This window comes from Corythoichthys intestinalis, chromosome 4 (genome assembly GCF_030265065.1).
Source record: "Corythoichthys intestinalis isolate RoL2023-P3 chromosome 4, ASM3026506v1, whole genome shotgun sequence".
In the NCBI taxonomy this organism is placed as follows: domain Eukaryota; kingdom Metazoa; phylum Chordata; class Actinopteri; order Syngnathiformes; family Syngnathidae; genus Corythoichthys; species Corythoichthys intestinalis.
In genome coordinates this window covers 9,438,338-9,452,247 of record NC_080398.1, presented here as the reverse complement: position 1 = coordinate 9,452,247, position 13,910 = coordinate 9,438,338, and the positions used below count along the sequence as shown (strand labels likewise).

Here is a 13,910-nt window from a genome sequence, read left to right as displayed (position 1 = left end):
ATTATTCAATCAAAGAAGTTGCTTCAAACAAAAATATATATATAAAAAGAAAAACTTTGCACATGTGTCAATCACCGTTTACCAAAGCCTGAGAGGGTTTGAGTAGACTCACTATGAAGCATTTAATAAAGCCAAGCATTTTCTTACTACTTTATTCTTGTTTAAAAATAATTCGATGGGGCAGTAACATGTTTAAAACTTATCATAATTCTTACATTTTGAAGTGCTTGAAAACCATTCATAAATGATACTTTGGTGAAAAAAGTGAAAAAACATGTCTTATATATATATGTATCTTTTTTCCAATGTAAAATCTGAATAAATGCATTGAACACGCACAAAAAAAATGGGGGGGGGGGGGGGGGGGGCGCTACTTTGCGGTTTTCACTTATTGCGGTGGGTTCTGGTCCCCATTAACCGCGAAAAACGAGGGATCCCTGTATTTCTGAAAAGCTTGAAGAAGCAGGACTCATTCCCACCACTTGTCGGGCCGGTGTTGTGCCGACACCGGCCGTCAGCTCAAATCCAAGCCGAAAATAACGCGTCTCTGGCGGACGACGGGAGCGATGTGAGGCGCCCCCTCCATCCGAGAGCATGCCGCTTAATTTGACTCAACAGTGTGTTTCTTCGTTTGTATTACCGCTAAATACACAAGCTTGACGCCAATTTAACGGGAGCTATTTTTTTCATGGGAGATTTGGCTAGCTCTGGCAGTGTTCAACGCAAGCTGCAACGAATGGCAGTAACTTTTTTATATGCAAAATGTGAAAACGATTGAAACCATTAGTCACCAACTTCAATCTGCTGGCAAATACAGGCAAGTGTGTATGCTGCGCTCTGGTCTGCCCCGGTGTGGATAAGGCCTGCTTTTTGTTTTCGCAGCTTTGCAATGCAACGAAAGGCTCTCCATGCACTCCATGTACAGTAAGGAGTGCGCGCGTTTGGAATAATGGAACGCAGCTTGGGCCGATGATTGGTTCTCGTCAGCGAAGCATCTAGAAGGATTCTCTGACTGTGCTCTTAAGTGCTCAGTTTACGTACTAAGTTAATCACATGATGATGATAATAATAATAATAATAATTAAATAAAACCTCCCGAGCCCCCCCTGCTCCCAAAAAGAATTTCTCCTCGGATCTACGCAATTCACGTAGGTCGCCCTTTTTGACTTCAAAATGGCGAATTTCGCCGAAAGGTGAGAGATTTTCATGCCTGTGACAGTTATTATGGTGGTAACATCGCCAAAAAATCGCCAGCTTCAACAAGTTTTTAAATAATTTATTTCAGAACATGCACAACACAACATGCCTACTGTCCACCCCAGCTGAACAAAGTGCTGAACAAAGTGAAAATAAAAAGTCCTCCCTCACTCTGTCAAGTGTCAAGTCAGTCACGCTCAGGTACACAACGCAAAAGTCATCCGCCACATTAGAACTCGATTCGTTACATTATTACAGGTACATTATTATTAATATTACTATCATTTAGTGCTGCAACGATTAATCGATTAACTCGAGTAATCGATTAAAAAAATGATTCGAATTGAATTTTGCTGCTTCAAGTATTCGTTTAGTTAAATTGGCGTTGTAATGGTTTGTTTCGAAAGTGTTTACATTTAGTTTTATTGATTTAGGTGGATTCTGTCATGATTAGCCAGGTGTGTGTTGGAACCAAAATGCAGATTCGGCGACAAGCTTGACAGTTTGGCCAGGAGGCCGTTTATTGCAATCAACAGCAGAGTGTAAAAACAGCAAAAAGAGGCAGACCGGATTACTGAAGTCAGGCGTGGTTGCGTGGCCGTCAACAAGAGCAGGCAGGGTTACATATGAAGGAGGTCTCAGGACGTGAAGCTTTGTGCTGGAACGATCAGACAGTGAAGTGATGTGAGCCTGCCACTTAAATACTCCCCTAACGATGATCAGTAGCAGCTGTGCCAAGCCGAGAGGCGGGAAAAGGCAGGTGAGTGAACCAGAGAGGCAGGGAACATGACAGGGCCCCCCCTCAACGGCCGGCACCCGACGGCCCAGGCGCCTCAGGATGGGCAGCATGGAAGGCACGGATGAGGGCGGGATCCACGATGAACCGGGAGGGAATCCAGGAACGCTCCTCAGGGCCATACCCCTCCCAGTCAACCAGATACTGGAAACCCCGGCCGCGACGCCGCACCGCCAGGAGCCGCCGGACAGAATAGACCAGCCCGCCATCCACAAACCGGGCGGGCGGCGGGGGTCTGGCCGGAGGGACAAGACGACTTGCACGGGCAGGTTTCAGCTGACTGACATGAAAAGTGGGATGGACTCTCATGGACTGGGGTAACTGCAGGCGCACGGAGACTGGATTAATAACTTTAGAGACCGGAAAGGGACCCACAAACCTGGGAGCAAGCTTCCTCGACTGGACCTTCAAAGGCAGATGTCGTGTAGACAGCCAGACCCGGTTACCCGCAGCGTATGTCGGGGCAGCAGACCTCTTGCGATCCGCAGTGGTCTTGTAGATGGCCGAACGACGGAGCAAAATGCGTCGAGCTCGTTCCCAGGTCCGACGGCATCTACGGATCAAGGCGAGAGCTGAAGGAACTGGAGAGTTGTTATCGAGTGCAGGAAAGAGTGAGGGCTGGAAGCCATGAACAACATGGAAGGGTGAGAAGCCTGTTGCTGATGATGGAAGAGTGTTATGTGCCACCTCCAGCCACATCAGCTTCTCGCTCCACGTGGAGGGGTCCTGGGACGCCAGGCAGCGAAGACCAGTCTCGAGAATTTGGTTCAGCCTTTCCGCTTGACCGTTGGACTGGGGGTGGAACCCAGATGAAAGACTGACGGTTGCCCCTATCATCTTGCAGAAGGCTTTCCAGAAAGCCGAAACGAACTGTGGTCCCCTATCAGAAACCACATCCGTGGGGAAGCCATGCACGCGAAAGATGTTGTACATCAGTACTTGCGCCAGTGCCTTGGCAGATGGTAATTTTGGTAATGGGATGAAATGTGCCATCTTGGAGAATCTGTCTACTACTGTGAGAACAACGGTGTTGCCAGAGGATGGGGGTAAACCAGTTACAAAGTCCATACATATGTGTGACCAGGGTTTGGATGGTATAGGTAAGGGATGGAGCTCACCAACTGGTCTGCGCGTAGATGGCTTGCAAGAGGCACATACTGAACAGGCGTTGACATATTCGGTCACATCGTTGCGCATGGCTTTCCACCAGAACCTCTGAGATATGACAAAAGTTGTTTTGGTGATACCCGGATGACAGGAGGTCTTGAGAGTGTGGGCCCAGTGGATAACCTCACCGCGAAGATCAGGCACCACGTATAGTTTTTCCTTGGGGCACTCTGATGGAATCTCTGTGGACTCAAGAGCAGATTTTACTTTGCCTTCAATATCCCATGACAGCACGGATAAGAAACAGGATTCAGGCACGATTGGCATCGGTTCAGAGGGGTCTTTCCTTGAATCGAATATCCTGGATAATGCGTCTGGTTTCGTGTTCTTGGACCCTGGTCGATATGAGATATGGAATTGGAACCGGTTAAAGAACAGAGACCAACGGGCCTGGCGTGAATTCAGGCGTTTAGCAGTCTTGAGGTATGACAGGTTCTTGTGGTCAGTCCAGATCAAAAAGGGCTGTGACGCACCTTCAAGCCAGTGCCGCCATTCTTCTATGGCTAGTTTAATTGCTAATAGTTCTCTGTCACCAACATCATAATTTTTCTCCGTCTCTGACAATTTTTTCGACATGAAGTAGCAGGGGTGAAGTTTACCGTCCATGGGATTTCTCTGGGAGAGCACAGCTCCGACTCCCACATCCGAGGCATCCACTTCCAGAATGAATTGGTGAGCCGGGTCTGGCAAGGAGAGAATGGGGGCAGAGGTGAAGCGGTTCTTCAGCAGATCAAATGCCTTCTGGCATGGCTCTGTCCACTGGAAGCGTCTATGGGTGGAAGTGAGAGAATGCAGGGGTGAGGCAATGGTACTATAATTCTTAATGAATTTTCTGTAAAAATTAGCAAAACCCAGGAATCGCTGTAGCTCTTTTAGGTTCTTTGGTACGGGCCAGTTCCGGACAGCCGAAATCTTTTCAGGATCCATCTTGACCTTACCCTCGGCGAGAATGTACCCGAGAAATGGAACGGAGGATTTATGGAAATCGCATTTTTCAGCTTTGACATACAGCTGGTTCTGCAGCAGTCGCTGAAGTACTGCCCGTACATGCTGCTGGTGTGATTCCTGGTCGTGGGAGAAAATCAAGATATCGTCAAGATACACAAATACATTCTTATTCAGCAGGTCACCAAGAACATTGTTTACAAGGTTCTGGAATATGGAGGGTGCGTTGGTGAGTCCAAATGGCATGACGAGATATTCATAATGTCCTGAAGGGGTGTTGAAGGCTGTCTTCCACTCGTCACCTTGCCGTATGCGCACCAAATGGTACGCATTGCGCAGGTCCAGTTTTGTGAAGACTTTAGCACCTTCCAATAACTCAAAGGCAGACGATATTAGCGGGAGAGGATAACGATTCTTGACTGTGATTTGATTTAGGCCTCTATAGTCAATGCATGGTCTTAGTGTCTTGTCTTTCTTCTCTACAAAAAAGAAACCGGCCCCAGCCGGGGAAGAGGAATGACGGATCAGGCCCGCGGCCAGGGATTCCTGGATGTACGATTCCATGGCCTTACGTTCGGGTGCAGACAAGGAATAGAGCTTGCCTCGTGGTGGGGTGGTACCTGGCAAAAGTTCTATAGCACAATTTATTTCTCTGAAGGGGGGAAGCGAAGTAGCTTTGCTTTTACTGAAGACTTCCGAGAGGTCATGATAACAACTTGGAACATTGGTGAGATCAGAAGGAGGGACCAAGGTTAGAGGAAGTTGCGGAAAACACAAGTCCATGCAGTCTTTTCCCCACTTTATTATATTGCCAGTGTTCCAGTCTAACTGTGGGTTGTGTTGCTTTAACCACGGTAGACCAAGGATTAGCTCATGGGGCATGTGATCAAAGACATGAAGGCAAAGATTCTCAGAATGGGTGTCTGTAAACGTCACACAAACCGATTGAGTCCGATGGGTGACTGATCCAAGGGGGGTGCCATCGACAGCCTTGACCGCCAGGGGGCTAATCAGACGAACCAGGCAGGGTGACAGACGCCTAGCAAGACGGAGGTTTATCATGTTAGCTTCTGAACCCGAGTCAATGAAAGCTGAAACTGTGACATGACAGTGGGGTGAAGACAAGATAACGGAGGGAGTGACGCTCCCTGGATTACTGATGATATTCAGGCTCACCTGGGCTGATGCATTTGCTGGGTATAATGCGGCCTTGACTTGACATTTGTTGACTACGTGGCCAGGTTGTCCGCAGTAAAAACATAGTCTATCTCTTGCTCTGCGGTGACGTTCCTCTGGGGTGAGACGGGTACGACCCAGCTGCATTGGCTCCTCCGGCGTTGGTTCTCGAGGCGGAAGGGGTTGAGGAGAGAGCTGTTGAGGTCGCGGCAGGTAAGAGTTGGTGTTCCCATGATTGTGGTGAGAAGGTTGCCGTGGCAGACGTCGTCCTTCCTGGTCCCGCTCGGCAAGGCGTCGGTCAATCTGCATGGCCAGTGCAATGAGGGAGTCCAGGTCGGCAGGAATGTCGATGGCTACCATGGCCAGCTTGATGGGGTCAGACAGAGCTTGGAAGAATGCATCAGTCAATGCGGATGGGTTCCAATCGCTGTCGGCCGCCAGCGTACGGAATTCAATGGCGAAGTCAGCTACTCGGCGTTTCCCCTGTCGCATGTTCATTAGGGCTAATGACGCCTCTCTTCCTGGCGGTTTGCTTTGAAAAACCTGTTTCAAGGAGCTGGTGAAAGTCTGATAAGATGAGCATACAGGCGAATTACGGCTCCACTCAGCGGTGGCCCAAGCTGCGGCTTTCCCTGAGAGATGGGAAATGGCATACGCCACCTTGGAACGCTCAGTCAGGAAGGCAGAGGCTTGTAATTCAAAGTGGAGCTCACATTGTGTTAAGAAGGTGCGGACGTCTCCCGTGTCACCTGAAAAGCGCTCCGGACGGGACAGCTGTAAGTTTGCCTGTGTGATTGGAGCCCCCGATGGTCCCTCGGAGAGCAGGTTGGGTTGGTCCATACGAGCAGCGGTCGGCCCGACTGATTGGGCTGTGGGTTGGAGTTGAAGAGCGATGTTTCCAAGCTGGGAGTTCAAGCTCTGTATCATGGACTCTTGTCGATCAGTTATCTCTTTCAGAAATACATGGAGGGAGGAAAGCCGTTCCTCTTGCTGCAGGAGTCGCTGTTCTTGGGCTCTGAGGGCGACGTGATACAGAACCGGATCTGCAGGCTCCATGTTCTGGTCTGATCGTTCTGTCATGATTAGCCAGGTGTGTGTTGGAACCAAAATGCAGATTCGGCGACAAGCTTGACAGTTTGGCCAGGAGGCCGTTTATTGCAATCAACAGCAGAGTGTAAAAACAGCAAAAAGAGGCAGACCGGATTACTGAAGTCAGGCGTGGTTGCGTGGCCGTCAACAAGAGCAGGCAGGGTTACATATGAAGGAGGTCTCAGGACGTGAAGCTTTGTGCTGGAACGATCAGACAGTGAAGTGATGTGAGCCTGCCACTTAAATACTCCCCTAACGATGATCAGTAGCAGCTGTGCCAAGCCGAGAGGCGGGAAAAGGCAGGTGAGTGAACCAGAGAGGCAGGGAACATGACAGATACACTGCCCTGTAGTCTGCTTCATCATTCACATCGCTGACCAACATAAGTTTTTGTTTGAGTTAATGTGTTTTTTTTTAATGCATTCGTAATTTAGTTTATAGGTATACTTGGCTGTTTTTTTTTTGTTTTTTTTTTGTGGTAATACGTGTCTGGACCATTTGTTAAGAGCATTGTTTAAAAAAATAAAAATAAAAATAAAATAACGTTAGCGTATTATAGCATTTAAGCTAGCGGACTTTAGCCAATTATTCTTTTGTACATACATCCTCATTTATTTATTTATTTACTGTTTAAGGCTCAGCTCAGGTATTTTAATCTTTTATGTTCCTTATCCGATTACACGATTATTCGAACTAACTACTTCATCGATTAATCGACTGCTAAAATAATCGATAGCTGCAGCCCTAATATCATTATATTATTGTTCCAGTTTTTATTAATAATTTATTTGTTTTGCTCTGTGTAATTGCTATTTGCAATAGTACCAGCAGCATTTATTAAGGATTTTGTGTAGGTTTTCAGGCTGTGGAACAAATTCATGGGATAATAATGTATTCTTATGGGAAAATCCTGCTCGACACACGACCATTTTGACTTACAAACAAGGTCCTGGAACGAATTAAATTCGTATGTAAAGGTACCACTGTACTGCACATCACCAAAAACACCCCACCCCACAGTGAAGCATGGTCGTGGCAGCATCATGCTGTAGAGATGTTTCTCCGACGCCGGACGTGGAAGGCTTGTAAAGATAGACGGCAGAATGAACGCTGCGAAATTTATGATTTAAAGACATCCACATAAACTCACTGTGGTGATTGCAGCCAAAGGTGCATCTATTAAATACTGAGTTGAAGGGTGAATAATTATGCAATTATTCATTTATATACATATTTTTATTTCATTAACATTACTATGTAGAAATCTGTTTTAACTTTGGACATTAAAAAACATTTTCCAATACATTTTCGTGTTAAAAATGCCAAATTGTTTTTACCATGATTGATTTATGAATGCAGTAAAAGGGGAAGCCATCCAAGAAGGTGAATACTTATGATATGCACTGAATGTGTAGGTTATACATAAAGAGCAAAAAAATATGTTCAAAAATCCTAAGATGTAAAATGATCATGAAGCAGTGTAAATAAAGGTTATTTGTGGCAATGATGCAACTATGATCTTTAATGAGGATGAAAACACAGGGTGACTGGCTGGCATGTGGGCTTAAAGGTTGAATTGATGAGTTCATGACAGATGTTGCCGTGAAAAGAAGTGAGTGAATCATACGGAGGGGGGGAAAGACAAGGGAAGAGAGAGGTGAGTCCAATCACAAGCTGGAGGGTAAGAGAGAGAGAACGTTGTTGCACAAAGTTGACTGTAACTTTTAGGAAAGTCAAGCAGCTCAATCAAACACAGGTGCTGCAAAGCACTTAAGTTCTTACCCCGCAGGCTGGCAGCGAAAAAGAGCAGGCACGCATTATAAGCAACATCTGGCTAGAAGGGGGTTGGGTTGGGGAGGTTGTTGTGTCCTTCTAGGCAACTAGCAACCTGCATATGTTTTCGCAGGAGAAAAAAGGTTGCTCAGTCTGGATACTTGTTTCAATTTCTGAGAAGTTTTAAAATGCCAAATAACCTGAAGCTCATCAGCATCACTCTCAAAAGTGACACCAGAACTATTACTTGTAACAACTGCATTTCCTTAATGTTGTCCCTCTTGTGCTATTCTTCAGATGTAAATGGTTTCACACTGACATAAAGAAAACTGCACATATATTCTGTGTCGTAAAATAACTACCAGTAGTAGCTGATGTATAATGTTGTAAAAAGAGATTATATATTTTATGTTTGCATTCAAGCTATCAAACGTTTAGCATTGATCACTTTCCTGACACAAATATACCCGTGAAGGATTAAGCCGAAGTGTTGCTTTTTTAATGCCACGTTTGTTTTAGTCTGTCTTCACCATTGGAGCTCAGAAAAATAACTAATAGAAATTAACTCAAATTTTCAGTGCTTTCAAAAGAATTAAATGGTGGTGGAAATGAGTTTTCTTATTTGTATGTTCAGTAGTCATTCATTATCATGAAAGAACATTTTCAACACATGTTTCTATAAGATTATGAACAGAAGACTCTTGTTCCCTGCTTTACTGTGAAATTAATCGTATACGTTTTTCCATATTTACTTATTACAGCAACAAGAACAGGACCCCACCAACCTGTACATCTCCAACTTGCCTGTGTCAATGGATGAGCAGGAGCTGGAGAATATGCTGAAACCATTCGGTCATGTCATTTCAACACGGATATTGAGGGATGCCAACGGACTAAGCAGAGGGGTTGGCTTTGCCAGGTACAAATTATGATTGCGATTTCTTCAATTTGCTATTATTAATCACAAGTGTACACAACGTGTAGGTCTGCAATTAACAATTGAGCATTTACATTGCACATACAGTAAATATAAAGTGATGTACTGTAAATTAGGGATGTCCTGATGCTAACTTCTTTTTATTTAATTATTAATAATTTTTTTTTTTTTTTACTTCCGATCATGTTTTTTTAAAGGGAACCTTGGACTTAAATTGTTCTCTTTCACTAAAATATGTTATTAGAAACACATAAAATATTGCCATTGATTTAAAAAATCTACAATATTTAGTACATGTTTTGGCCTACGTGGGGCGGCATGTTTTATACGCGCAATGGACGCTCGGGGCGATGACGTACTTTCTCACTGTCACTAGACGAACACTACCGGTGTTCTGTAATTCCTTCTACGCGGCAAGACGTCTAACACATTCGCATATCGGTTAAAAGCGGCGAGTACTGACTACTTGTGTTGTTATTGTCATTTATTAACTTTTCATTGCCTCAAAATTCTTTTTGCATGTGTTTCCCTCTCATACTTTTAAGCATTTTGCTTTCTCGTGGTAGCTCTAAAGCAGATAGTAACATACAGTACCATATTTAAACCACACTTATTTGATATTACTATGTTTAAGTATTTTCTTACGGCATCTTTAGTATGTTCTGTCTGTATGCATATAAACAAAACAAGCTGAAAGCGCACGGTAGTACTTTGGGTGTCAAATTAGCCTCTTGTAGGACGTTTTGCCGTTGTAGTACATTTTGGAAGAACACCGGTTTTGTCATACTCTCGTCTCATCCTGTCTTTCCTGTTCATTTTGCTTTTGGTGCTTGTTTTGTAAAATTTTGAGAGTGCTGTCATACCCATTAATGTTCCTCTTGGGTTCAAAAATTAAGGGGTTGAACAGATTAAATGTTTATGTCGCTAGAGTCATACTCTGGAAGCCAGGAAGTGTAACCTAGTGACGTCACTGCCCTGCAACGTCAACAACAATGGCGACCTACTAAACTATTTTCACAAATTGTATAGGAACGAAAATATCAGGAAGGTGTTTTAATATCAAATTATTTTAACTCATAATTACGTTTATCTTTCAAGAACTACCAGTCTTTCTATCCGTGGATCCCTTTTATGACGTTTTGCCGATATTGATCCGATAACAATCTGATACTGATCCAGTACCCGTACCTTTAAAACAGCAAAGATAATGCCTCTTGTAAATGACAAATGGTATTTTGGGGCTTAAAGTGAGCCTTGTTGGTACCTCCTCCAGAAATGCTCTGTTTACAAATATTACGCCATGCTCTGTTACTATTATTAGATTCTGAAAACACGTAGTTCCATAAAGCAGACGTTTGCCTAGTGGTTTGATTTACAGCAGCCGAAAAGTGCAATGGTGGTGCGGAAGACATACGGGAAATACTGCATATGATCTGATCTTGTGACCAAATCCAGTACAATCCAATTCTCAAAAACTACCCGTGTTGGATGCCGATACCGAATATCGAATCTAAACATCACAACTGTAAATCTTATCTCTGGCCGCATGGAGGAACAGAGATGCGAGTATGCTTATGGCCTGCATGGTTACTGCAGTTTTTTTGTTGTTGTTGTTGTTGCTTATTGCAAGATTTAAAAAAAAAAAAAAATCACTTGTCGGAGATGTCGATGAATAGAAATATTTGAATTTTAACCACAGAGCTGGAAAAAATTATATTCTACTGTTTGTCTGTTTTATAACTGTATAACAAAATAATCATGCAAACATACGCCCCCTTAAAAATAATGGCAATGCAAAACTCCCTCGTATTAAGAAAGAAGTAACTGTGCAAAAACATGTCGCCAACAAACACACATGCACACGTGTGCGCGCGCGTGCATGTGTGTTTGTTGGCTTTTATTCATGTGGTGGCATGTGATCTTCTCCGTTTCACTCTGGAGTGTGCCAGTGATTAACATGCAGTCAGGTCTCTCTTCAGGGTCAGTGGTTATGAGAAGGAAACCCAAAACCCACACACAGAAAACCAAACCTTCACACTAAAACACAATCTCTCTTGTCACACTCACACTGGCTTTGCTTGCCAAGCAGGCAATTAGTCATTGAGCAGTGATTGGGTGAACAGAGCTGAATAGGGGCAGACAAAGAGGACATGACACACAACAGCTCAAACTGAATGGAGCTTTTCAATGAGGACAAAGAAGAGGAAACCCCATAGAATAAGTACATGCACACACAGGCGTGCAAGCACATTCACACACACACACACAGTATCTGACCTGAGAAATTTTGCTTATCAATATATAAAACAAGACAGCTCTTAATGATATAGGTATAGTATTTGATGTTCATAGAGCATAAAAAACTTATTTTTCCCAGAATATGATCAGATTTTTTTTACTCTTTTTATCTCCTAGGATGGAGTCAACAGAGAAGTGTGATGTGGTGATTCAAAATTTCAATGGAAAATTCTTGAAAACTCCTCCAGGAATGACAGGTACATGTCTTCTAGTCCCAAAGATTGCTATGTTCTGTCCAAGATTATAAAAGATTTGGATATTTTGTTATGTTTACTTTTAGTTGGTTTTACATTTTCCCCTTAAATTTAGTTGGTTTTAATTAAGTTTTAGAGTGGATTTGCTAATATTCATTAGGGTTAGGGTTTAGTTTTGATTTTCTTGAAATATTTAGTTCTTGTTGAAATCAAACTAATAAGGTAAACCAATATATTTTGATAAAACAACAAAATTGCAATAACTGCATTAACCATCAAAGCGAAGTCTAACTGTAACTGTAGTAGGGCTGCAGCTATCGAATATTTTAGTAATCGAGTAATCGACTGAAAATTCTATCGATTAATCGAGTAATCGGATAAAACAAATATATTTTTAGGTGAAGAGCAATTATAGATATACATGAGAAAACAAGACATTTTATCATTTTCAGTCAATCAATGTCTTTATTTTTTATGTATATTGTTGAAAACAGCCAACAGTTGCATCTCAGATGTAACTAGAATTTTAAAAAATGACTAATTCACTGCTTTCACTCAAAAAACCTTTAGATCTTATTTTAAAAAAAAGTATATACATATATATATATATGTATTATATATATATATATATAAACACACCTAAAAATGCCTTTACGCTTGATAACACACATCACTTAAAAGTTAGGATTTTTTTCCCATGTTTTTCAGTTGAATTTCTATTTGTGTCAAGCCATTTTTAAGTTCTAGTTAAGTTTTAAGTTAGTCTAAACTGTAAGTCCTGATATGATTTTGAGTTTTTGAACTGTTCAAAATAAATATATGATACAGCCTGTATTGGAGCACATTAGGGACTAGTGCTACTTGGTGTTTTATCCAGCAATGACTACTGAGCTAAAATTGATAGTTAGCATTATTGAGTTTTTATTTGACACCCTCATCACTCCACAACGCTATGTTATGTTAAAGCCTGTATGTAAGACACGTTAGCCACGCATCGAAAGTGGTCTTAATTAATTGAAACCTAGCCCTCTGCAGGGCTAACGTAAGGTGAGCTAGTAGTGACAGTAACGTTAATCTTATATATTAGCGCTTAGCGCTCTACTGCTTTAAGATGGCGGCTGGTTGCTAACGCTGCCCAGACGCGGCCTAGTCTGTCATTGTGCATCTAGTTCAACATACATGTGATCTCTATGAGACTCATTGGACGCTACCTGCAACTAACGTAGCATGTGCGAGCTAGTATTTAGCAACGTCGGCGTCGTTTGTAGCGGTTGTCGGCTGCAGTAAGTTTTTTTTTTTTTTTGCTTCTTCCTCTACGCACGTGACATCAGCGCGTTGTCCCGCATTAAAAGTAGTCCGAGCAAAACGTGATGCTTAGAGCTGTCAAAATAAACGATTACTGGAAGTGAATAAAATTACTCGGATCAGTTTTTAAACTCGAGTTACTCGAGTTGCTCGAGTATTCGTTTCAGCTCTAAACTGTAGTCTTGAAACAAATCTGAATAAGGAAAAACATTGCAATAAAATAATGCAAACTGGTTAAACTTGAGAGTAGCTGAGATCTGTCATGACCAGAGGTTGCGCTAGACTTTTTCGTTGTCTGTCATTTTGACTGACAGGGTCATAAAAATCCGGTCATAATCTATTTTTACCTGTCACTTAAATTTTTAAAATGATAATAATGACATATTCAATAATATTTAGTTTTCATTCATTTTTAATTAATATTGTAATGCTTGCTTGGCGGCGAAAAATTAGACACGGAAGTCGTGGTATTTTTCTCCCTCTTTTTACTCTGCTTACCGCCAGCAACACCAACAAAACAACAACTCCGCCCCCAAAGAAAAAGAGGCAACTATATACACAGGCGGCAATCTAGTCCACCAATTGGATGACGCGCTGGCACACCGGGTGCACCAATAAGAACCTCGCGTTGATGTGTCAATCACGGTGACGCCGCCAGACCCCGGTGACGCTACAATATTCTGTCCGAACAAGCTTAACAGAATCCACACCGTGCCATCAAGCATATGAATATGTAACTTTTTCTCCGCAGTGACAAAAACAGCTGACTGTGGCCCCAGTAAGTAGGCTACATATGGAACAATGAAATTAACAGTTCACCTGCTGTGGCCTGAACGCAGTCTTCCTCCTGGTGCGTATGGACTTGAATTGCGTGCCCGCTTGTGCATAATTAAATGTCTCAAGTGGGATTCCTTCAGAGGCTATTGTCATGAGGTTTTGGACTTCTGCCTCGGACAGACGACTTAGTTCGGACACTCAGTTGTCTTGACATTTTTCCAAGTAAGGCCAACGACGTCAGGCATTAAGAGAGACA

General features: G+C 42.9%; 1 protein-coding gene across 2 annotated transcripts in view; it reads left to right on the top strand.

Moving 5' to 3' along the window:
* The window catches only part of LOC130914519 (RNA-binding motif, single-stranded-interacting protein 3-like), a 227,298-nt gene that overhangs the window by 143,546 nt on the left and 69,842 nt on the right, over positions 1-13,910 (top strand). For both annotated transcript variants that reach the window (XM_057833781.1, XM_057833779.1), the window contains 2 exons: positions 8,905-9,062; positions 11,496-11,575. In XM_057833781.1, the coding sequence (XP_057689764.1) occupies positions 8,905-9,062; positions 11,496-11,575 (238 nt within the window). The remainder of the gene's footprint in view (positions 1-8,904; positions 9,063-11,495; positions 11,576-13,910) is intronic.